The 26,214-nt window shown below is 44.8% G+C and overlaps 1 protein-coding gene across 2 annotated transcripts; it reads left to right on the top strand.

The window, feature by feature from the left end:
* The first annotated feature begins 2,885 nt into the window (after positions 1–2,885).
* LOC138641647 (uncharacterized) lies at positions 2,886–26,214 on the top strand. Of its 2 annotated transcripts, none has more exons than XM_069729204.1 (7): positions 2,886–3,067; positions 12,921–13,037; positions 13,110–13,184; positions 13,676–13,717; positions 18,850–18,951; positions 20,123–20,272; positions 25,926–26,214. In XM_069729204.1, exons 1-7 carry the CDS (start codon positions 2,957–2,959, stop codon positions 25,938–25,940), a joined length of 612 nt encoding a protein of 203 aa, XP_069585305.1. In that variant the 5' UTR covers positions 2,886–2,956; the 3' UTR covers positions 25,941–26,214. The 2 variants fall into 2 exon arrangements, with proteins under 2 accessions (XP_069585305.1, XP_069585304.1); XM_069729203.1 differs by having other exon boundaries at positions 18,850–18,972.

Raw genomic sequence — 26,214 nt, 5'->3', positions numbered from 1 at the left:
TGTCTGCTGAGCTGTGTATCTAATCCTATCCTGTGTGATACTGTCTGCTGAGCTGTGTATCTAATCCTATCCTGTGTGATACTGTCTGCTGAGCTGTGTATCTAATCCTATCCTGTGTGATACTGACTGCTGAGCGGTGTATCTAATCCCATCCTGTGTGATACTGACTGCTGAGCCGTGTATCTAATCCTATCCTGTGTGATACTGACTGCTGAGCTGTGTATCTAATCCTATCCTGTGTGATACTGTCTGCTGAGCCGTGTATCTAATCCTATCCTGTGTGATACTGTCTGCTGAGCCATGTATCTAATCCTATCCTGTGTGATACTGACTGCTGAGCTGTATCTAATCCTATCCTGTGTGATACTGTCTACTGAGCCGTGTATCTAATCCCATCCTGTGTGATACTGTCTGCTGAGCTGTGTATCTAATCCTATCCTGTGTGATACTGTCTGCTGAGCCGTGTATCTAATCCTCACCTGTGTGATACTGTCTGCTGAGCTGTGTATCTAATCCTATCCTGTGTGATACTGACTGATAAGCGGTGTATCTAATCCCATCCTGTGTGATACTGACTGCTGCGCCGTGTATCTAATCCTATCCTGTGTGATACTGTCTGCTGAGCCGTGTATCTAATCCTATCCTATGTGATACTGTCTGCTGAACCGTGTATCTAATCCTGTCCTGTGTGATACTGTCTGCTTAGCTGTGTATCTAATCCTGTCCTGTGTGATACTGTCTGCTGAGCTGTGTATCTAATCCTGTCCTGTGTGATACTGTCTGCTGAGCTGTGTATCTAATCCTATCCTGTGTGATACTGTCTGCTGAGCTGTGTATCTAATCCTATCCTGTGTGATACTGTCTGCTGAGCTGTGTATCTAATCCTATCCTGTGTGATACTGACTGCTGAGCGGTGTATCTAATCCCATCCTGTGTGATACTGACTGCTGAGCCGTGTATCTAATCCTATCCTGTGTGATACTGACTGCTGAGCTGTGTATCTAATCCTATCCTGTGTGATACTGTCTGCTGAGCCGTGTATCTAATCCTATCCTGTGTGATACTGTCTGCTGAGCTGTGTATCTAATCCTCTCCTGTGTGATACTGACTGCTGAGCTGTGTATCTAATCCTATCCTGTGTGATACTGCCTGCTGAGCCGTGTATCTAATCCTATCCTGTGTGATACTGTCTGCTGAGCCGTGTATCTAATCCTATCCTGTGTGATACTGTCTGCTGAGCCGTGTATCTAATCCTCTCCTGTGTGATACTGACTGCTGAGCCGTGTATCTAATCCTATCCTGTGTGATACTGTCTGCTGAGCCGTGTATCTAATCCTCTCCTGTGTGATACTGACTGCTGAGCCGTGTATCTAATCCTATCCTGTGTGATACTGTCTGCTGAGCCGTGTATCTAATCCTATCCTGTGTGATACTGTCTGCTGAGCCGTGTATCTAATCCTCTCCTGTGTGATACTGTCTGCTGAGCCGTGTATCTAATCCTATCCTGTGTGATACTGTCTGCTGAGCCGTGTATCTAATCCTATCCTGTGTGATACTGACTGCTGAGCCGTGTATCTAATCCTCTCCTGTGTGATACTGTCTGCTGAGCCGTGTATCTAATCCTATCCTGTGTGATACTGTCTGCTGAGCCGTGTATCTAATCCTATCCTGTGTGATACTGTCTGCTGAGCTGTGTATCTAATCCTCTCCTGTGTGATACTGACTGCTGAGCTGTGTATCTAATCCTATCCTGTGTGATACTGCCTGCTGAGCCGTGTATCTAATCCTATCCTGTGTGATACTGTCTGCTGAGCTGTGTATCTAATCCTATCCTGTGTGATACTGCCTGCTGAGCCGTGTATCTAATCCTATCCTGTGTGATACTGTCTGCTGAGCCGTGTATCTAATCCTCTCCTGTGTGATACTGTCTGCTGAGCCGTGTATCTAATCCTATCCTGTGTGATACTGTCTGCTGAGCCGTGTATCTAATCCTATCCTGTGTGATACTGACTGCTGAGCCGTGTATCTAATCCTCTCCTGTGTGATACTGTCTGCTGAGCCGTGTATCTAATCCTATCCTGTGTGATACTGTCTGCTGAGCCGTGTATCTAATCCTATCCTGTGTGATACTGTCTGCTGAGCTGTGTATCTAATCCTCTCCTGTGTTATACTGACTGCTGAGCTGTGTATCTAATCCTATCCTGTGTGATACTGTCTGCTGAGCCGTGTATCTAATCCTATCCTGTGTGATACTGTCTGCTGAGCCGTGTATCTAATCCTATCCTGTGTGATACTGTCTGCTGAGCTGTGTATCTAATCCTCTCCTGTGTGATACTGACTGCTGAGCTGTGTATCTAATCCTATCCTGTGTGATACTGCCTGCTGAGCCGTGTATCTAATCCTATCCTGTGTGATACTGTCTGCTGAGCTGTGTATCTAATCCTCTCCTGTGTGATACTGACTGCTGAGCTGTGTATCTAATCCTCTCCTGTGTGATACTGTCTGCTGAGCCGTGTATCTAATCCTCTCCTGTGTGATACTGTCTGCTGAGCCGTGTATCTAATCCTATCCTGTGTGATACTGTCTGCTGAGCCGTGTATCTAATCCTCTCCTGTGTGATACTGTCTGCTGAGCCGTGTATCTAATCCTATCCTGTGTGATACTGTCTGCTGAGCCGTGTATCTAATCCTATCCTGTGTGATACTGACTGCTGAGCCGTGTATCTAATCCTCTCCTGTGTGATACTGTCTGCTGTGTATCTAATCCTGTCCTGTGTGATACTGCCCTCCTTGCTCTGTTGGGGGTACACTGCATTTCCCACAGATGTTTGCCCCCGTTAGTGCAGAGGGGGAGGGGTCAGGGGTCTGGTGCCCGCGGCTCATTCACAGGAAGAGGGGGAGGGGCTGCGGCTCAGACTTTTGCATTGTTTTTAGCGGGGAGCGCAGAGTCCGCAGAGATGAGGGCGCTGCTGGTTCTCGCCTGTGTCGCTTTGGGCCTCTTCTTGGTGGCGGCGTCTCATCAGGACCTGGAGGAGTCCGAGAAAGAAGCTGCAAATGAGAGAGTCCAGGTAAGTAACCACAATGGCCACAGGACAGGATGGAGGGGCAACAGAGAGAGCGCAGCCTCATTAGAGGTCCTGGATAGAGAGGGACAGAGAGAGCGCAGCCTTATTAGAGGTCCTGGATAGAGAGGGACAGAGAGGGTGCAACCTCATTAGAGGTCCTGGATAGAGAGGGACAGAGAGAGCGCAGCCTCGTTAGAGGTCCTGGATAGAGAGGAAAAGAGAGAGCGCAGCCTCGTTAGAGGTCCTGGATAGAGAGGAAAAGAGAGAGCGCAGCCTCGTTAGAGGTCCTGGATAGAGAGGAAAAGAGAGAGCGCAGCCTTATAGGTCCTGGATCTAGAGCGACAGAGAGAGAGTGCAGCCTCATTAGAGGTCCTGGATAGAGAGCGACAGAGAGAGCGCAGTCTTATAGGTCCTGGATAGAGAGGAACAGAGAGAGCAGCCTTATAGGTCCTGGATAGAGAGCGACAGAGAGCGCAGCCTTAGAGGTCCTGGATAGAGAGCGCAGCCTTATAGGTCCTGGATAGAGAGCGACAGAGAGCGCAGCCTTAGAGGTCCTGGATAGAGAGCGACAGAGAGAGCGCAGCCTTATAGGTCCTGGATAGAGAGGAACAGAGAGAGCGCAGTCTTTTAGGTCCTGGATAGAGAGAAACAGAGAGCGCAGCCTTAGAGGTCCTGGATAGAGAGCGACAGAGAGCGCAGCCTTATAGGTCCTGGATAGAGAGGGACAGAGAGCGCAGCCTTATAGGTCCTGGATAGAGAGTGGCAGAGCGCAGCCTTATAGGTCCTGGATAGAGAGCGACAGAGAGCGCAGCCTCATTAGAGGTCCTGGATAGAGAGCGACAGAGCGCAGCCTCATTAGAGGTCCTGGATAGAGAGCGACAGAGAGCGCAGTCTTATAGGTCCTGGATAGAGAGGGACAGAGAGTGCAGCCTTATTAGAGGTACTGGATAGAGAGGAACAGAGAGAGCGCAGTCTTATAGGTCCTGGATAGAGAGAAACAGAGAGCGCAGCCTTATAGGTCCTGGATAGAGAGCGACAGAGCGAGCAGCCTTATAGGTCCTGGATAGAGAGGGACAGAGAGAGTGCAGCCTTATAGGTCCAGGATAGAGAGCGACAGAGCGAGCAGCCTTATAGGTCCTGGATAGAGAGGGACAGAGAGAGCGCAGTCTTATAGGTCCTGGATAGAGAGGGACAGAGAGTGCAGCCTTATTAGAGGTACTGGATAGAGAGGAACAGAGAGAGCGCAGTCTTATAGGTCCTGGATAGAGAGAAACAGAGAGCGCAGCCTTATAGGTCCTGGATAGAGAGCGACAGAGCGAGCAGCCTTATAGGTCCTGGATAGAGAGGGACAGAGAGAGCACAGCCTTATAGGTCCAGGATAGAGAGCGACAGAGAGAGTGCAGCCTTATTAGAGGTCCTGGATAGAGCGGGATAGAGAGAGTGCAGCCTTATAGGTCCTGGATAGAGAGCGCAGCCTTATAGGTCCTGGATAGAGAGCAACAGAGAGCGCAGCCTTATAGGTCCTGGATAGAGAGCAACAGAGAGCACAGCCTTATAAGTCCTGGATAGAGAGGAACAGAGAGAGCAGCCTTATAGGTCCTGGATAGAGAGCGCAGCCTTATAGGTCCTGGATAGAGAGCGACAGAGACAGCACAGCCTTAGGCCGGCGTCACACTTGCGAGTTTTACGGACGTAAGAGCGCAGAATCTACGTCCGTAAAACTCGCAAAAAATACGGCACAATTATTCTCTATGCCCCTGCTCCTATTTGCCGTATTTTACTGATCAGTATTATACGGCTTTCTACGGCCGTACAAAATCGCAGCATGCTGCGTTTGTCACCGTACTGCGCAAGAAATACGCCAATGAAAGTCTATGGAAGCGTGAAAAATACGGATTACACACGGACAAGCAGTGTGACTTGCGAGAAATACGCAGCGCTGTTAGAGAGAAAAGCCGGCAATTCAGTGCGGTGTACAGTAAAATCACACTGACAGCTTACAGTCCAATAGGTAGAATAAATGTGTACACATAGAATAGGTATATATATATATATATGTCAGTGAGACACATATATGTATATATATTAATATTTATTCCAGCGCTATACAGCTTGAAAGACGGTAATTCAATTACCGGCTTTTTCTTTCTCCTTCCTAAAACCCGACATGATTTGAGACATGGTTTACATACAGTAAACCATGTCTTCTCTCCATTTTTTTTGCAGATTCCACACTACTAATGTCAGTAGTGTGTATCTGCAAAATTTGGCCGTTCTAGCTCTTAAAATAAAGGGTTAAATGGCGGAAAAAATTGGCGTGGGCTCCCGCGCAATTTTCTCCGCCAGAGTAGTAAAGCCAGTGACTGAGGGCAGATATTAATAGCCTGGAGAGGGTCCACGGTTATTGGCCCCCCCCCTGGCTACAAATATCTGCCCCCAGCCACCCCAGAAAAGGCACATCTGGAAGATGCGCCTATTCTGGCACTTGGCCACTCTCTTCCCATTCCCGTGTAGCGGTGGGATATGGGGTAATGAAGGGTTAATGCCACCTTGCTATTGTAAGGTGACATTAAGCCTAATTAATAATGGAGAGGCGTCAATTATGACACCTATCCATTATTAATCCAATTGTAGTGAAGGGTTAAATAAAACACAAACACATTTTTTAAAATTATTTTAATGAAATAAAAACAATGGTTGTTGCAGTATTTTATTCATCGCCCAATCCAGTCACTGAAGACCCTCGTTCTGTGAGTAAAAAAACATAATAAACCAACAATATACTTACCCTCCGCAGATCTGTAACGTCCAACGATGTAAATCCTTCTGAAGGGGTTAAAACATTTTGCAGCAAGGAGCTGTGCTAATGCAGGCTGCTCCTCGCTGCAAAACCCCAGGGAATGAGGCTAAAAATAGATCAATGATCTATATTTAGCTTCATTTGCGGTGAGGCGCCCTCTGCTGGATGTTCATAGATCGTGGGAAATTACCTAGAAAGCTCCCAGGCTTTCTAGGCAAGTTCCCACGATCTATAAACATCCAGCAGAGGGCGCCTCACCGCAAATGAAGCTAAATATAGATCATTGATCTATTTTTAGCCTCATTCCCTGGGGTTTTGCAGCGAGGAGCAGCCTGCATTAGCACAGCTCCTTGCTGCAAAATGTTTTAACCCCTTCAGAAGGATTTACATCGTTGGACGTTACAGATCTGCGGAGGGTAAGTATATTGTTGGTTTATTATGTTTTTTTACTCACAGAACGAGGGTCTTCAGTGACTGGATTGGGCGATGAATAAAATACTGCAACAACCATTGTTTTTATTTCATTAAAATAATTTTAAAAAATGTGTTTGTGTTTTATTTAACCCTTCACTACAATTGGATTAATAATGGATAGGTGTCATAATTGACGCCTCTCCATTATTAATTAGGCTTAATGTCACCTTACAATAGCAAGGTGGCATTAACCCTTCATTACCCCATATCCCACCGCTACACGGGAATGGGAAGAGAGTGGCCAAGTGCCAGAATAGGCGCATCTTCCAGATGTGCCTTTTCTGGGGTGGCTGGGGGCAGATATTTGTAGCCAGGGGGGGGCCAATAACCGTGGACCCTCTCCAGGCTATTAATATCTGCCCTCAGTCACTGGCTTTACTACTCTGGCGGAGAAAATTGCGCGGGAGCCCACGCCAATTTTTTCCGCCATTTAACCCTTTATTTTAAGAGCTAGAACGGCCAAATTTTGCAGATACACTCTACTGACATTAGTACTGTGGAATCTGCAAAAAAAATGGAGAGAAGACATGGTTTACTGTATGTAAACCATGTCTCAAATCATGTCGGGTTTTAGGAAGGAGAAGGAAAAAGCCGGTAATTGAATTACCGGCTTTCAAGCTGTCTAGCGCTGGAATAAATATTAATATATATACATATATGTGTCTCACTGACATATATATATATATATACCTATTCTATGTGTACACATTTATTCTACCTATTCTACTGTAAGCTGTCAGTGTGATTTTACTGTACACCGCACTGAATTACCGGCTTTTCTCTCTAATATATGTGTCTACTGACACACACACACATATATATATATATATATATATATATATATATATATATATATATATATATATATATATATATATAGACAGTATATATATATTTTCTTTTCTTTTTGGGACACATGGATCACTTCTATAGCGGTATGTTGGTTTTGCTAGCCTGCGAGAAAACCACGCAGTACGGATGCCATACGGATTACATACGGAGGATGCCATGCGCAAAAAACGCTGACACACCCTGCCTACGGAGGAGCTACGGACCACTTTTTTCGGGACTTTTCAGCGTATTACGGCCGTAATATACGGACCGTATTGTTTTACGCTGTGTGTGACGCCGGCCTTATAGGTCCTGGATAGAGAGCGACAGAGAGCGCAGCCTTATATGTCCTGGATAGAGAGCGACAGAAAGCGCAGCCTTATTAGAGGTCCTGGATAGAGAGGGACAGAGAGCGCAGCCTTATAGGTCCTGGATAGAGGGCGCAGCCTTATAGGTCCTGGATAGAGAGCGACAGAGAGCACAGCCTTATATGTCCTGGATAGAGAGCGACAGAGCGCAGCCTTATATGTCCTGGATAGAGAGCGACAGAGCGCAGCCTTATAGGTCCTGGATAGAGAGCGACAGAGCGCAGCCTTATAGGTCCTGGATAGAGAGCAACAGAGAGAGCGCAGCCTTATAGGTCCTGGATAGAGAGCAACAGAGAGAGCGCAGCCTTATAGGTCCTTGATAGAGAGTGACAGAGCGCAGCCTTATAGGTCCTGGAGAGAGAGCGCAGCCTTATAGGTCCTGAATAGAGAGCAACAGAGAGACCGCAGCCTTATAGGTCCTGGAAAGAGAGCGCAGCCTTATAGGTCCTGGATAGAGAATGCAGCCTTATAGGTCCTGGAGAGAGCAACAGAGAGACCGCAGCCTTTTAGGTCCTGGATAGAGAGCGCAGCCTTATAGGTCCTGGATAGAGAGTGCAGCCTTATAGGTCCTGGATAGAGAGCGACAGAGAGCGCAGCCTTATAGGTCCTGGAGAGAGCAACAGAGAGCGCGCAGCCTTATAGGTCCTGGAGAGAGCAACAGAGAGACCGCAGCCTTATAGGTCCTGGATAGAGAGCGCAGCCTTATAGGTCCTGGATAGAGAGTGCAGCCTTATAGGTCCTGGATAGAGAGCGACAGAGAGAGTGCAGCCTTATAGGTCCTGGATAGAGAGCGCAGCCTTATAGGTCCTGGATAGAGAGTGCAGCCTTATAGGTCCTGGATAGAGAGCGACAGAGAGAGTGCAGCCTTATAGGTCCTGGATAGAGAGCGCAGCCTTATAGGTCCTGGATAGAGAGTGCAGCCTTATAGGTCCTGGATAGAGAGTGCAGCCTTATAGGTCCTGGATAGAGAGCAACAGAGAGACCGCAGCCTTATAGGTCCTGGAGAGAGAGCGCAGCCTTATAGGTCCTGGATAGAGAGTGCAGCCTTATAGGTCCTGGATAGAGAGCAACAGAGAGACCGCAGCCTTATAGGTCCTGGATAGAGAGTGCAGCCTTATAGGTCCTGGATAGAGAGCAACAGAGACCGCAGCCTTATAGGTCCTGGATAGAGAGCGCAGCCTTATAGGTCCTGGATAGAGAGCGCAGCCTTATAGGTCCTGGATAGAGAGTGCAGCCTTATAGGTCCTGGATAGAGAGCAACAGAGAGACCGTAGCCTTATAGGTCCTGGATAGAGAGTGCAGCCTTATATGTCCTGGATAGAGAGCGACAGAGAGAGCGCAGCCTTATAGGTCCTGGAGAGAGAGCAACAGAGAGACCGCAGCCTTATAGGTCCTGGAGAGAGAGCGCAGCCTTATAGGTCCTGGATAGAGAGCAACAGAGAGCGCGCAGCCTTATAGGTCCTGGATAGAGAGCAACAGAGAGCGCGCAGCCTTATAGGTCCTGGATAGAGAGTGCAGCCTTATAGGTTCTGGATAGAGAGCGCAGCCCTATAGGTCCTGGATAGAGAGCGACAGAGCGCAGCCTTATAGGTCCTGGAGAGAGAGCAACAGAGAGACCGCAGCCTTATAGGTCCTGGAGAGAGAGCGCAGCCTTATAGGTCCTGGATAGAGAGCGACAGAGTGCAGCCTTATAGGTCCTGGATAGAGAGCGACAGAGCGCAGCCTTATAGGTCCTGGAGAGAGAGCAACAGAGAGACCGCAGCCTTATAGGTCCTGGAGAGAGAGCGCAGCCCTATAGGTCCTGGATAGAGAGCGACAGAGTGCAGCTTTATAGGTCCTGGATAGAGAGCGACAGAGAGTGCAGCCTTATTGGTCCTGGATAGAGAGGGAAAAAGAGAGTGCAGCCTTAGTACAGGTCCTGGATAGAGAGCGACAGAGAGCACAGCCTTAGGTCCTGGATAGAGAGCGACAGAGAGAGCACAGCCTTATTAGAGGTCCTGGATAGAGAGTGCAGCCTTATTAGAGGTCCTGGATAGAGAGGGAAAGAGAGAGCGCAGCCTTATTATGAGTCCTGGATAGAGAGGAACAGAGAGAGCGCAGCCTTATTATAAGTCTTGGATGGAGAGGGAAAGAGAGAGATGATATAGAGAGAGCGTGACATGATACAGACACAAGGAGGGATGAGGACTCGGAGAGAGGGACAGTGTCTCAATGAAAAGTGTCAAAAAGAAGTTGTGCCTCTATTGCCCAAAGCGACCAATCACAATGCAACTTATATCTTACAAATTTCTCTGCTAAATGAAAACTGTGCCGTGATTGGTCGCTAGGGTCAACAGAGACAGATTTACATTTTGCATGATCAGGGATGATGGGAGTGATACATTGTGTGAGATCCAGAGATGATGGGAGTGATACATTGCGTGCTGTCTGTGGATGATGGGAGTGATACGTTGTGTGAGATCCAGAGATGATGGGAGTGATACATTGTGTGCTGTCTGTGGATGATGAGAGTGATACGTTGTGTGAGATCCAAAGATGATGGGAGTGATACATTGCTGCTGTCTGTGGATGATGGGAGTGATACGTTGTGTGAGATCCAGAGATGATGGGAGTGATACATTGCGTGCTGTCTGTGGATGATGGGAGTGATACATTGTGTGCTGTCTGTGGATGATGGGAGTGATACATTGCGTGAGATCCAGAGATGATGGGAGTGATACATTGCGTGCTGTCTGTGGATGATGGGAGTGATACATTGCTGCTGTCTGTGGATGATGGGAGTGATACGTTGTGTGAGATCCAGAGATGATGGGAGTGATACATTGCGTGAGATCCAGAGATGATGGGAGTGATACATTGTGTGCTGTCTGTGGATGATGGGAGTGATACATTGTGTGAGATCCAGAGATGATGGGAGTGATACATTGTGTGCTGTCTGTGGATGATAGGAGTGATACATTTTGTGCTGTCTGTGGATGATGAGAGTGATACATTGCGTGCAGTCTGTGGATGATGGGAGTGATACATTGTGTGCTGTCTGTGGATGATGGGAGTGATACATTGCGTGAGATCCAGAGATGATGGGAGTGATACATTGCGTGCCGTCTGTGGATGATGGGAGTGATACATTGCGTGCTGTCTGTGGATGATGGGAGTGATACGTTGTGTGAGATCCAGAGATGATGGGAGTGATACATTGTGTGAGATCCAGAGATGATGGGAGTGATACATTGTGTGCTGTCTGTGGATGATGGGAGTGATACATTGTGTGAGATCCAGAGATGATGGGAGTGATACATTGTGTGCTGTCTGTGGATGATAGGAGTGATACATTGCTGCTGTCTGTGGATGATGGGAGTGATACGTTGTGTGAGATCCAGAGATGATGGGAGTGATACATTGCGTGAGATCCAGAGATGATGGGAGTGATACATTGTGTGCTGTCTGTGGATGATGGGAGTGATACATTGCGTGCTGTCTGTGGATGATGGGAGTGATACGTTGTGTGAGATCCAGAGATGATGGGAGTGATACATTGCGTGAGATCCAGAGATGATGGGAGTGATACATTGTGTGCTGTCTGTGGATGATGGGAGTGATACATTGCGTGCTGTCTGTGGATGATGGGAGTGATACGTTGTGTGAGATCCAGAGATGATGGGAGTGATACATTGTGTGCTGTCTGTGGATGATGGGAGTGATACGTTGTGTGAGATCCAGAGATGATGGGAGTGATACATTGTGTGCTGTCTGTGGATGATGGGAGTGATACATTGTGTGAGATCCAGAGATGATGGGAGTGATACATTGTGTGCTGTCTGTGGATGATGGGAGTGATACATTGTGTGAGATCCAGAGATGATGGGAGTGATACATTGTGTGCTGTCTGTGGATGATGGGAGTGATACATTGTGTGAGATCCAGAGATGATGGGAGTGATACATTGTGTGCTGTCTGTGGATGATGGGAGTGATACGTTGTGTAAGATCCAGAGATGATGGGAGTGATACATTGTGTGCTGTTTGTGGATGATGGGAGTGATACATTGCGTGCTGTCTGTGGATGATGGGAGTGATACGTTGTGTGAGATCCAGAGATGATGGGAGTGATACATTGTGTGCTGTCTGTGGATGATGGGAGTGATACGTTGTGTGAGATCCAGAGATGATGGGAGTGATACATTGTGTGCTGTCTGTGGATGATGGGAGTGATACATTGTGTGAGATCCAGAGATGATGGGAGTGATACATTGTGTGCTGTCTGTGGATGATGGGAGTGATACATTGTGTGAGATCCAGAGATGATGGGAGTGATACATTGTGTGCTGTCTGTGGATGATGGGAGTGATACATTGTGTGAGATCCAGAGATGATGGGAGTGATACATTGTGTGCTGTCTGTGGATGATGGGAGTGATACATTGTGTGAGATCCAGAGATGATGGGAGTGATACATTGTGTGCTGTCTGTGGATGATGGGAGTGATACGTTGTGTGAGATCCAGAGATGATGGGAGTGATACATTGTGTGCTGTCTGTGGATGATGGGAGTGATACATTGTGTGAGATCCAGAGATGATGGGAGTGATACATTGTGTGCTGTCTGTGGATGATGGGAGTGATACGTTGTGTGAGATCCAGAGATGATGGGAGTGATACATTGTGTGCTGTCTGTGGATGATGGGAGTGATACATTGCGTGCTGTCTGTGGATGATGGGAGTGATACATTGTGTGAGATCCAGAGATGATGGGAGTGATACATTGTGTGCTGTCTGTGGATGATGGGAGTGATACGTTGTGTAAGATCCAGAGATGATGGGAGTGATACATTGTGTGCTGTCTGTGGATGATGGGAGTGATACATTGCTGCTGTCTGTGGATGATGGGAGTGATACGTTGTGTGAGATCCAGAGATGATGGGAGTGATACATTGTGTGCTGTCTGTGGATGATGGGAGTGATACATTGCGTGCTGTCTGTGGATGATGGGAGTGATACGTTGTGTGAGATCCAGAGATGATGGGAGTGATACATTGTGTGCTGTCTGTGGATGATGGGAGTGATACATTGCTGCTGTCTGTGGATGATGGGAGTGATACGTTGTGTGAGATCCAGAGATGATGGGAGTGATACATTGCGTGCTGTCTGTGGATGATGGGAGTGATACATTGCTGCTGTCTGTGGATGATGGGAGTGATACGTTGTGTGAGATCCAGAGATGATGGGAGTGATACATTGCGTGCTGTCTGTGGATGATGGGAGTGATACATTGTGTGCTGTCTGTGGATGATGGGAGTGATACATTGCTGCTGTCTGTGGATGATGGGAGTGATACGTTGTGTGAGATCCAGAGATGATGGGAGTGATATAATTTGATTTTTTTCAGGATGATTTTGCGAAGAACAGAGACATCCGATCAACGGGAGGAAAGAAAAGTAAACCACCCAGGAAAACGGGAGTATGGAGCACCCTGGCGAGACCGTCCAAGCCGAGGGAGAAAAGGGTCAGTGTGCAGCAGCGCACAGGCGGAACGTCGCGGGCAACCGATCTGTAATACTCCCATCATCTCTTACAGGGCGCTAAAGAATCCTCCAGTCGACAAGGGAAACCGAAGAGATGTAACGGATGTTTCACGGCTTTGATTAAAAGGGTAAGTAACGTCCTCAACCTCCAACTTTTCTATTGTGAGACTACAATTCCCAGCATGCAGCCAATCACAACCATCCTTTCACACAAGCTTCCTAAAAATCCTCCAAGTACATGGTAACTTCTCACTCCCCACATGGCGGTACGGCAGGGGCTGTGCACGTGTGCGGCCACGAGGGGCAAGTGACCGGATCTTAGTTCTGTCACTGTTTCACTTTATATAACTTCCTGTAACTTTTTGTAACTTTCTGTACCTCTGACTTTGGCTCCTAGTGGGGGGAGTCTCTGATGAAGAGACCTGAGGAGTCTCGAAAACTGCAATTTGTTACCATCTTTTCAGTTCGCCATTAAAAAGGTATCAACCACTGAGGATTCTCAATTCTAAATATTTTCCTAACCACTGGCTAACACGGTACATAGATATATATCTCTCCTGTATCAAAATGGACCCGGCTGTTAATCGTTGTTACTTTTATATTTATCTTGATGTTTCAGGAGGAATTGAATAAGTTCAACCCGACTGTGCGACATAATCGGGTAAGTAAGACTGAAAGCCTGCTGATGTGAAGACGAGAAGCAGACAGGAGGGGAAACACGTGACCCAGGGGCCCTAATTCTAAATCTGGGGCCCCCACATATTATGTGCCATTACACAACACCGACCTTTGCCCCCTTAGTGGAGGGCTCAGTGCTGCCCCTATAGCTGTGGCCCTGAGGTTCTAATTCTTGCTCTTAAAGGGACAGATCATGACTTCAGGACACTGTAAGTGACCTGACCAATCAGAAGTGAGAGCTGAAGCCACACCCCTCAGTCACTTCTCCTTTGGAGAGGAATAGACATGGCGCTCTTCCATGATATTTAAAGGGAAACTATTAAAATCATTAGGTTGCTGGTTTAAAATGGCAAAAGGGTTCTCTGCAGATCCTGGCGAGATCTGGATATGTTACTTTTCCTACAAGAGCTGGAAGCACCACGATTAGCAGGCGGAGACCCCCTTTAAAAGCCAGGTGTGCAGTGCACCAATAATTTAGTGCCCCCCCCATATTGCTGCTACATAGGGGTATATAAACCCTCATATATGGAGCCTAATACTGTCGGGGTCTCTGGCTCTTGAGCAATAGGACCAACGCCCACAGGGAAATTCCTCCTTCATATTTGCAGAACATGAAGTGAGCAGGCGACAGGCCCCAGCTGGTTCTTGAAGGGCGACATCTGGATTTAACAAAAAGTCTGTAAACAAAGCGAGAAACACACAAGAGCATCTAAGATTAATGAGAGGAAATAGGACATTAAACATCTGCAGACTTGTGTTCTTACTAATAGGGAATTTCTATCTTTGCCTTCACCGCATCCTGCGAGCCGTCACGTATCTGGAATCCAGTGAAACTGAATCTGGGGATAAAACAGACTGAACATAGAGAAAATAAAGATGTTAAAAGTGAAAATATCCTTCACATGGATCAGTCCAGTGATTGCGTTAGGTTTCTGCTAAATTATCCTCTGGGGGCGCTGTTCCACTAGTGTCTATTGAAAAACTTGTTGGGATGAGTGGTGAGAAATGGTACTGCACCTCATGGAAGTATCTGAAAATTGCAGATTTAGATGCAGCAAATCCCAGAAATGACAGGTCCTCATCAGAACACAACAGTCCTGACATGCTCTGTGCCGCTGGGGACCTTGTAATGTATAATATCCAAATTGTACCCTTCCATTTAACATCCAACATAAGACACAGGCTCTGCCATATAAAGCCTCCTAGAAACATCATCCCTTTATCTGTTAAACTCCTCTCCTGAACTACTCTGTGCTGCTGGACTGACTCTGCGACACTGTGACCTCACACGAGATCAGCACACTCCTCTCCTGAAATACTCTGTGCTGCTGGACTGACTCAGCAACACTGTGACCTCACACGAGATCAGCACACTCCCCTCCTGAAATACTCTGTGCTGCTGGACTGACTCAGCAACACTGTGACCTCACACGAGATCAGCACACTCCCCTCCTGAAATACTTTGTGCTGCTGGACTGACTCTGCGACACTGTGACCTCACACGAGATCAGCACACTCCCCTCCTGAAATACTCTGCTACTGGACTGACTCTGCGACACTGTGACCTCACACGAGATCAGCACACTCCTCTCCTGAAATACTCTGTGCTGCTGGCCTGACTCTGCGACACTGACCTCACACGAGATCAGCACACTCCTCTTCTGAAATACTCTGTGCTGCTGGACAGACTCTGCGACACTATGACCTCACAAGAGATCAGCACACTCCTCTCCTGAAATACTCTGTGCTGCTGGACTGACTCTGCGACACTGACATCACACGAGATCAGCACACTCCTCTTCTGAAGTACTCTGTGCTGCTGGACTGACTCTGCGACACTGTGACCTCACACGAGATCAGCACACTCCTCTCCTTAAGTACTCTGTGCTGCTGGACTGACTCTGCGACACTGTGACCTCACACGAGATCAGCACACTCCTCTCCTGAAATACTCTGTGCTGCTGGACTGACTCTGCGACACTGACCTCACACGAGATCAGCACACTCCCCTCCTGAAATACTCTGCTACTGGACTTACTCTGCGACACTGTGACCTCACACGAGATCACCACACTCATCTCCTGAAATGCTCTGTGCTGCTAGACTGACTCTGCAACACTGTGACCTCACAGGAGATCAGCACACTCCTCTCCTGAAATACTCTGTGCTGCTGGACTGACTCTGCGACACTGACCTGACACGAGATCAGCACACTCCTTCTGAAATACTCTGTGCTGCTGGACTGACTCTGCGACACTGCAACCTCACACGAGATGAGCACACTCCTCTCCTGAAATACTCTGTGCTGCTGGACTGAATCTGCGACACTGTGACCTCACACAAGATCAGCACACTCCCCTCCTGAAATACTCTGTGCTGCTGGACTGACTCTACAACACGGTGACCTCACACGAGATCAGCACACTCCTCTCCTGAAATACTCTGTGCTGCTGGACTGACACTGTGACCTCACACAAGATCAGCACACTCCTCTCCTGAAATACTCTGTGCTGCTGGACTGACTCTGCGACACTGTGACCTCACACAAGATCAGCACACTCCTCTCCTGAAATACTCTGTGCTGCTGGACTGACTGTGCAACACTGTGACCTCACACAAGATCAGCACACTCCTCTCCTGAAATACTCTGTGCTACTGGACTGACTCTGTGACACTGTGACCTCACACGAGATCAGCCCACTCCTCTCCTGAAATACTCTGTGCTGCTGGACTCACACTGTGACCTCACACGAGATCAGCACACTCCTCTCCTGAAATACTCTGTGCTACTGGACTGACTCTGTGACACTGTGACCTCACACGAGATCAGCCCACTCCTCTCCTGAAATACTCTGTGCTGCTGGACTGACACTGTGACCTCACACGAGATCAGCACACTCCTCTCCTGAAATACTCTGTGCTGCTGGACTGACTCTGCGACACTGTGACCTCACACAAGATCAGCACACTCCTCTCCTGAAATACTCTGTGCTGCTGGACTGACACTGTGACCTCACACGAGATCAGCACACTCCTCTCCTGAAATACTCTGTGCTGCTGGACTGACTCTGCAACACTGTGACCTCACATGAGATCAGCCCACTCCTCTCCTGAAATACTCTGTGCTGCTGGACTGACTCTGCAACACTGTGACCTCACCCAAGATCAGCACACTCCTCTCCTGAAATACTCTGTGCTGCTGGACTGACTGTGCAACACTGTGACCTCACACAAGATCAGCACACTCCTCTCCTGAAATACTCTGTGCTGCTGGACTCACACTGTGACCTCACACGAGATCAGCACACTCCTCTCCTGAAATACTCTGTGCTACTGGACTGACTCTGTGACACTGTGACCTCACACGAGATCAGCCCACTCCTCTCCTGAAATACTCTGTGCTGCTGGACTGACTGTGCAACACTGTGACCTCACACAAGATCAGCATACTCCTCTCCTGAAATACTCTGTGCTGCTGGACTGACACTGTGACCTCACACGAGATCAGCACACTCCTCTCCTGAAATACTCTGTGCTGCTAGACTGACTGCAACACTGTGACCTCACACAAGATCAGCACACTCCTCTCCAGAAATATTCTGCGACACTGTGACCTCACACGAGATCAGCACACTCCTCTCCTGAAATACTCTGCGACACTGTGACCTCACACGAGATCAGCACACTCCTCTCCTGAAATACTCTGTGCTGCTGGACTGACTCTGCGACACTGTGACCTCACACAAGATCACACCATTCCTCTCCTGAAATACTCTGTGCTACTGGACTGACGCTGCGACACTGTGACCTCACACGAGATCAGCACGCTCCTCTCCTGAAATACTCTGTGCTACTGGACTGACTCTACGACACTGTGACCTCACACGAGATCAGCACACTCCTCTCCTGAAATACTCTGTGCTACTGGACTGACTCTGCGACACTGTGACCTCACACGAGATCAGCACACACCTCTCCTGAAATACTCTGTGCTGCTGGACTGACACTGTGACCTCACACGAGATCAGCACACTCCTCTCCTGAAATACTCTGTGCTGCTGGACTGACTCTGCAACACTGACCTCACATGAGATCAGCACACTCCTTCTGAAATACTCTGTGCTGCAGGACTGACACTGTGACCTCACACGAGATCAGCCCACTCCTCTCCTGAAATACTCTGTGCTGCTGGACTGACTCTGCAACACTGTGACCTCACATGAGATCAGCACACTCCTTCTGAAATACTCTGTGCTGCTGGACTGACTCTGCGACACTGTGACCTCACACGAGATCAGCCCACTCCTCTCCTGAAATACTCTGTGCTGCTGGACTGACACTGTGACCTCACACGAGATCAGCACACTCCTCTCCTGAAATACTCTGTGCTGCTGGACTGACTCTGCAACACTGTGACCTCACACGAGATCAGCACACTCCTTCTGAAATACTCTGTGCTGCTGGACTGACTCTGCGACACTGTGACCTCACACAAGATCACACCATTCCTCTCCTGAAATACTCTGTGCTACTGGACTGACGTTGCGACACTGTTACCTCACACGAGATCAGCACACTCCTCTCCTGAAATACTCTGTGCTACTGGACTGACTCTGCGACACTGTGACCTCACACGAGATCAGCCCACTCCTCTCCTGAAATACTCTGTGCTGCTGGACTGACACTGTGACCTCACACGAGATCAGCACACTCCTCTCCTGAAATACTCTGTGCTGCTGGACTGACTCTGCGACACTGTGACCTCACACAAGATCACACCATTCCTCTCCTGAAATACTCTGTGCTACTGGACTGACGCTGCGACACTGTGACCTCACACGAGATCAGCACGCTCCTCTCCTGAAATACTCTGTGCTACTGGACTGACTCTACGACACTGTGACCTCACACGAGATCAGCACACTCCTCTCCTGAAATACTCTGTGCTACTGGACTGACTCTGCGACACTGTGACCTCACACGAGATCAGCACACACCTCTCCTGAAATACTCTGTGCTGCTGGACTGACACTGTGACCTCACATGAGATCAGCACACTCCTCTCCTGAAATACTGTCGCAGTGTTACTATAGATCACTCATTTTTCTTGTACAGGACACAGAAGAACATGTGAAAATAAAGAAGTATCTGAAGTCAAAGAATAAAGAAAAGAGGAGAAGAAACAAGGGCCACAAGCACAAGCACGCCCACTATCCGGTAATGCACGCCCACTCTCCGGTCCTGCACGCCCACTATCCGGTAATGCACGCCCACTCTCCGGTCCTGCACGCCCACTATCCGGTAATGCACGCCCACTCTCCGGTCCTGCACGCCCACTATCCGGTAATGCACGCCCACTATCCGGTCCTGCACGCCCACTATTCGGTCCTGCACGCCCACTATTCGGTCCTGCACGCCCACTATCCGGTAATGCACGTCCACTATTCGGTCCTGCACGCCCACGATCCGGTCCTGCACGCCCACGATCCGGTCCTGCACGCCCACTATCCGGTAATGCACGCCCACGATCCGGTCCTGGACGCCAACGATCCGGTCCTGCACGCCCACGATCCGGTCCTGCACGCCCACTATCCGGTCCTGCACGCCCACTATCCGGTCCTGCACGCCCACTATCTGGTCATGCACGCCCACTCTCCGGTCATGCACGCCCCCTGCAGTAGAATCTCAGGCAGGATCACAAAGGGTTAATGATTCCACTTTGCAATCAAACGTTCTGTAACTTTGCATTTTTGCCTTTCCTTGTCTGGTTTTCACATGTTCGTCCTTTGTGTTCACCGGATTTCTTTTTTAGTTTTTCTTTGGGGTTTCTAAATGTTTTCAGCCAGTCATTTATTTGCGTTTTTTTAACCCCTTCACAACATATAATATACAGTAACGTTCTATGTCATGTTTCTGATCTTTCCCATCATTCCATAACCTCAGCTGGGGGTCTGCTGAAGACCACCATGACTCATTACATTCCTCTTGTGGAAGCCAGCGTTTAGCATTAGACCATAACGTTTTCTGTACATAGCTCTATTATGGAATCGCTGTGTATAGTGCGAGCGATCAGACGATCACAGGTTCAAGCTAAATACAGTTAAAAGCGAAAAAAAAGGTTTTTAAAACTATAAAAAAAATACAAAAGATAAATTCACCCCCCTTTTGATTCATTAAAAGTAAATCTAGAGATAACAGACAGCAATCATCAGTGATCTAATGATCGCCGGGAGCAGTAGAGGCCAAATCAGCTCTCCAGAGTGTCCACATCTGACTGTCTCCACTGTGCGCCCCCTGCTGTACACTCACAGTAGTGCAAGGTTTATATGCAGCAAGAAATGGCAATACAGAGTTAATGCGCAAAACCACCTATTTATTGTCAACACAGACCGAGGATCCAGAGATCGGACACAACAAGAGACGCAAACATCACAGAGGGAAGAAGGAAAGAGATCGTGTCCGCAACGGGGCTTTCACTGGTCTTGGAGGAATCTCACCTAACATGGAGAAAATGCGCCCGGACAATGGTAACCCACAGGTAACAGTCCACATAAGGGAGGAATATAAAACATAGAACATCGTAGAAGACATCAAGTGTAAAAACAGTAAACATAGGGGGAGTATTATAGTAGTTATATTTTTGTACATAGGGGCAGTATTATAGTAGTTATATTCTTGTACATAGGAGCAGTATTATATTAGTTATATTCTTGTACATAGGAGCAGTATTATAGTAGTTATATTCTTGTACATAGGGGCAGTATTATAGTAGTTATATTCTTGTACATAGGGGCAGTATTATAGTAGTTATATTCCTGTACATAGGGGCAGTATTATAGTAGTTATATTCTTGTACATAGGGACAGTATTATAGTAGTTATATTCTTGTACATAGGGGGAGTATTATAGTAGTTATATTTTTGTACATAGGGGCAGTATTATAGTAGTTATATTCTTGTACATAGGAGCAGTATTATAGTAGTTATATTCTTGTACATAGGGGCAGTATTATAGTAGTTATATTCCTGTACATAGGGGCAGTATTATAGTAGTTATATTCTTGTACATAGGGGCAGTATTATAGTAGTTATATTTTTGTACATAGGAGCAGTATTATAGTAGTTATATTCTTGTACATAGGGGCAGTATTATAGTAGTTATATTCTTGTACATAGGGGGCAGTATTATAGTAGTTATATTCTTGTACATAGGAGCAGTATTATAGTAGTTATATTCTTGTACATAGGGGCAGTATTATAGTAGTTATATTCTTGTACATAGGGGGCAGTATTATAGTAGTTATATTCTTGTACATAGGAGCAGTATTATAGTAGTTATATTCTTGTACATAGGGGCAGTATTATAGTAGTTATATTCTTGTACATAGGGGCAGTATTATAGTAGTTATATTCTTGTACATAGGGGCAGTATTATAGTAGTTATATTCTTGTACATAGGGGCAGTATTATAGTAGTTATATTTTTGTACATAGGGGCAGTATTATAGTAGTTATATTCTTGTACATAGGAGCAGTATTATAGTAGTTATATTTTTGTACATAGGGGCAGTATTATAGTAGTTATATTCTTGTACATAGGGGCAGTATTATAGTAGTTATATTCTTGTACATAGGGGCAGTATTATAGTAGTTATATTCTTGTACATAGGGCAGTATTATCTAATATATAATTGCCTAGAATACTACCTCCTGCAATTTGTGCCAACTTCCTGTCCGGAGCTAATGTCCGGAGCTAATGTCCGGAGCTAATGTCCGGAGATAAGTGACGTCAACAGTGTCCAGTGTCTGATTGGTTGCCGCCTGCTGCGAGCGACCAATCAGAAACGTGCCGTACTGTGACACACTCCGCCCGCCATTTTGGTGTGATTTTTGAATTTTTACCTCACAGCAAGTTTCTACTGCATGGAGGCGGGCCCAGTGACGTTGCTCTTCAAGCTCCTGCCGAATTTCGTCAAAAAAATGATAATACCATTTACCAAAACTATATATATTTAGTTGTGAAGTGGTTCAGTGACATTTTCACACCAATTTTGAACTTTTGTTTGGTGTTTTCTCCATATACTGCCTATTATTCACTGACTGTTTATACTGAGAGACTGCCGTTTATTAACCTCTTCTTTGCCACATTGGGTATATTGCTCTATTATTTGCCACATAAGGACATTGTCCATTATTGCCCAGCAATTTCTTAAATAACAAGAATTGTCAAGAGCTGGTAAGTGCAGCCATTTTTTGTTCTTTCTTACTATTATTTATTAATTGTATTATTCTTACATTTGAATAAATAAAGTATATATGGATTCTAGACTCCCGATTCTTTAGAATCGGGCTGCCATCTAGTAGTAGTTATATTCTTGTACATAGGAGCAGTATTATAGTAGTTATATTCTTGTACATAGGGGCAGTTTTATAGTAGTTATATTCTTGTACATAGGGGCAGTATTATAGCAGTTATATTCTTGTACATAGGGGCAGTATTATCGTAGTTATATTCTTGTACATAGGAGCAGTATTATAGTAGTTATATTCTTGTACATAGGAGCAGTATTATAGTAGTTATATTCTTGTACATAGGGGCAGTATTATAGTAGTTATATTCTTGTACATAGGGGCAGTATTATAGCAGTTATATTCTTGTACATAGGGGCAGTATTATAGTAGTTATATTCTTGTACATAGGGGGCAGTATTATAGTAGTTATATTCTTGTACATACGAGCAGTATTATAGTAGTTATATTCTTGTACATAGGAGCGGTATTATAGTAGTTATATTCTTGTACATAGGGGGCAGTATTATAGTAGTTATATTCTTGTACATAGGAGCAGTATTATAGTAGTTATATTCTTGTACATAGGGGGCAGTATTATAGTAGTTATATTCTTGTACATGGGAGCAGTATTATAGTAGTTATATTCTTGTACATAAGAGCAATATTATAGTAGTTATATTCTTGTACATAGGAGCAGTATTATAGTAGTTATATTCTTGTACATAGGAGCAGTATTATAGTAGTTATATTCTTGTACATAGGAGCAGTATTATAGTAGTTATATTCTTGTACATAGGGGGCAGTATTATAGTAGTTATATTCTTGTACATGGGAGCAGTATTATAGTAGTTATATTCTTGTACATGGGGGCAGTATTATAGTAGTTATATTCTTGTACATAGGGGCAGTATTATAGTAGTTATATTCTTGTACATAGGGCAGTATTATAGTAGTTATATTCTTGTACATAGGAGCAGTATTATAGTAGTTATATTCTTGTACACAGGAGCAGTATTATAGTAGTTATATTCTTGTACACAGGAGCAGTATTATAGTAGTTATATTCTTGTACATAGGGGCAGTATTATAGTAGTTATATTCTTGTACATAGGGGCAGTATTATAGTAGTTATATTCTTGTACATAGGGGCAGTATTATAGTGGTTATATTCTTGTACATAGGAGCAGTATTATAGTAGTTATATTCTTGTACACAGGAGCAGTATTATAGTAGTTATATTCTTGTACATAGGGGCAGTATTATAGTGGTTATATTCTTGTACATAGGAGCAGTATTATAGTAGTTATATTCTTGTACATAGGAGCAGTATTATAGTAGTTATATTCTTGTACATAGGGGCAGTATTATAGTAGTTATATTCTTGTACATAGGAGCAGTATTATAGTAGTTATATTCTTGTACACAGGAGCAGTATTATAGTAGTTATATTCTTGTACACAGGAGCAGTATTATAGTAGTTATATTCTTGTACATAGGAGCAGTATTATAGTAGTTATATTCTTGTACATAGGGGCAGTATTATAGTAGTTATATTCTTGTACATAGGGGCAGTATTATAGTAGTTATATTCTTGTACATAGGAGCAGTATTATAGTAGTTATATTCTTGTACATAGGGGCAGTATTATAGTGGTTATATTCTTGTACATAGGAGCAGTATTATAGTAGTTATATTCTTGTACACAGGAGCAGTATTATAGTAGTTATATTCTTGTACATAGGGGCAGTATTATAGTGGTTATATTCTTGTACATAGGAGCAGTATTATAGTAGTTATATTCTTGTACATAGGAGCAGTATTATAATAGTTATATTCTTGTACATAGGGACAGTATTATAGTAGTTATATTCTCGTACATAGGGGGAGTATTATAGTAGTTATATTCTTGTACATAGGGGGCAGTATTATAGTAGTTATATTCTTGTACATAGGAGCAGTATTATAGTAGTTATATTCTTGTACATAGGGACAGTATTATAGTAGTTATATTCTCGTACATAGGGGGAGTATTATAGTAGTTATATTCTTGTACATAGGGGGCAGTATTATAGTAGTTATATTCTTGTACATAGGGGCAGTATTATAGTAGTTATATTCCTGTACATAGGGGGCAGTATTATAGTAGTTATATCCTTGTACATAGGGGCAGTATTATAGTAGTTATATTCTTGTACATAGGAGCAGTATTATAGTAGTTATATTCTTGTACATAGGAGCAGTATTATAGTAGTTATGTTCTCGTACATAGGGACAGTATTATAGTAGTTATATTCTCGTACATAGGGGGCGTATTATAGTAGTTATATTCTTGTACATAGGGGCAGTATTATAGTAGTTATATTCTCGTACATAGGGACAGTATTATAGTAGTTATATTCTCGTACATAGGGGGAGTATTATAGTAGTTATATTCTTGTACATAGAGGGTAGTATTATAGTAGTTATATTCTTGTACATAGGGGCAGTATTATAGTAGTTATATTCTTGTACATAGGAGCAGTATTATAGTAGTTATATTCTCGTACATAGGGGGCGTATTATAGTAGTTATATTCTTGTACATAGGGGCAGTATTATAGTAGTTATATTCTCGTACATAGGGGCAGTATTATAGTAGTTATATTCTTGTACATAGGGGCAGTATTATAGTAGTTATATTCTTGTACATAGGGGCAGTATTATAGTAGTTATATTCTTGTACATAGGGGCAGTATTATAGTAGTTATATTCTTGTACATAGGGACAGTATTATAGTAGTTATATTCTCGTACATAGGGGGAGTATTATAGTAGTTATATTCTTGTACATAGGGGGCAGTATTATAGTAGTTATATTCTTGTACATAGGAGCAGTATTATAGTAGTTATATTCTTGTACATAGGGACAGTATTATAGTAGTTATATTCTCGTACATAGGGGGAGTATTATAGTAGTTATATTCTTGTACATAGGGGGCAGTATTATAGTAGTTATATTCTTGTACATAGGGGCAGTATTATAGTAGTTATATTCCTGTACATAGGGGGCAGTATTATAGTAGTTATATCCTTGTACATAGGGGCAGTATTATAGTAGTTATATTCTTGTACATAGGAGCAGTATTATAGTAGTTATATTCTTGTACATAGGAGCAGTATTATAGTAGTTATGTTCTCGTACATAGGGACAGTATTATAGTAGTTATATTCTCGTACATAGGGGGCGTATTATAGTAGTTATATTCTTGTACATAGGGGCAGTATTATAGTAGTTATATTCTCGTACATAGGGACAGTATTATAGTAGTTATATTCTCGTACATAGGGGGAGTATTATAGTAGTTATATTCTTGTACATAGAGGGTAGTATTATAGTAGTTATATTCTTGTACATAGGGGCAGTATTATAGTAGTTATATTCTTGTACATAGGAGCAGTATTATAGTAGTTATATTCTCGTACATAGGGGGCGTATTATAGTAGTTATATTCTTGTACATAGGGGCAGTATTATAGTAGTTATATTCTCGTACATAGGGGCAGTATTATAGTAGTTATATTCTTGTACATAGGGGCAGTATTATAGTAGTTATATTCTTGTACATAGGGGCAGTATTATAGTAGTTATATTCTTGTACATAGGGGCAGTATTATAGTAGTTATATTCTTGTACATAGGGACAGTATTATAGTAGTTATATTCTCGTACATAGGGGGCAGTATTATAGTAGTTATATTGTTGTACATATGAGTAGTGAGCTCCTGCAAGATGAAGTCTGTGCTCCATGACGGGGTTAGAGCACCAAAAAGAATAAAATAATGGAATTTTAAAAATGTCGTATGTCATCATTATCATATGACTGATTACTGTGTTATTGTTGTTTGCTTCTCTACTCATATTGCAGGATATGACAGAATGAAGATGATTCCACTGAGAATCCATCATCCCATTGTCCGGTGATCATTAGTAGCGCTGTGGAGAGATGCAGGACTTCTTCACTCTGTGCCCTTTGTAGTATTTAGTCTCACAGTAATGAATGTTTAGTCCATAGGACACAATGTATCTCTATAGTCTCACCACAGCAGAACTAATGGCTCCTTCTGCTGCACCGGTCGGCTCAGGCGGCAGAGAAGAATACACAGCTGAGATTAATTAGGAACTTGTAGTAAATAAAGTCAGTATATCAACTTTGA

This window comes from Ranitomeya imitator, chromosome 6, assembly GCF_032444005.1.
Source record: "Ranitomeya imitator isolate aRanImi1 chromosome 6, aRanImi1.pri, whole genome shotgun sequence".
Lineage (NCBI taxonomy): Eukaryota > Metazoa > Chordata > Amphibia > Anura > Dendrobatidae > Ranitomeya > Ranitomeya imitator.
Note: the sequence above shows the minus strand (reverse complement) of the source record. Positions and strands in the feature narration are given on the sequence as shown.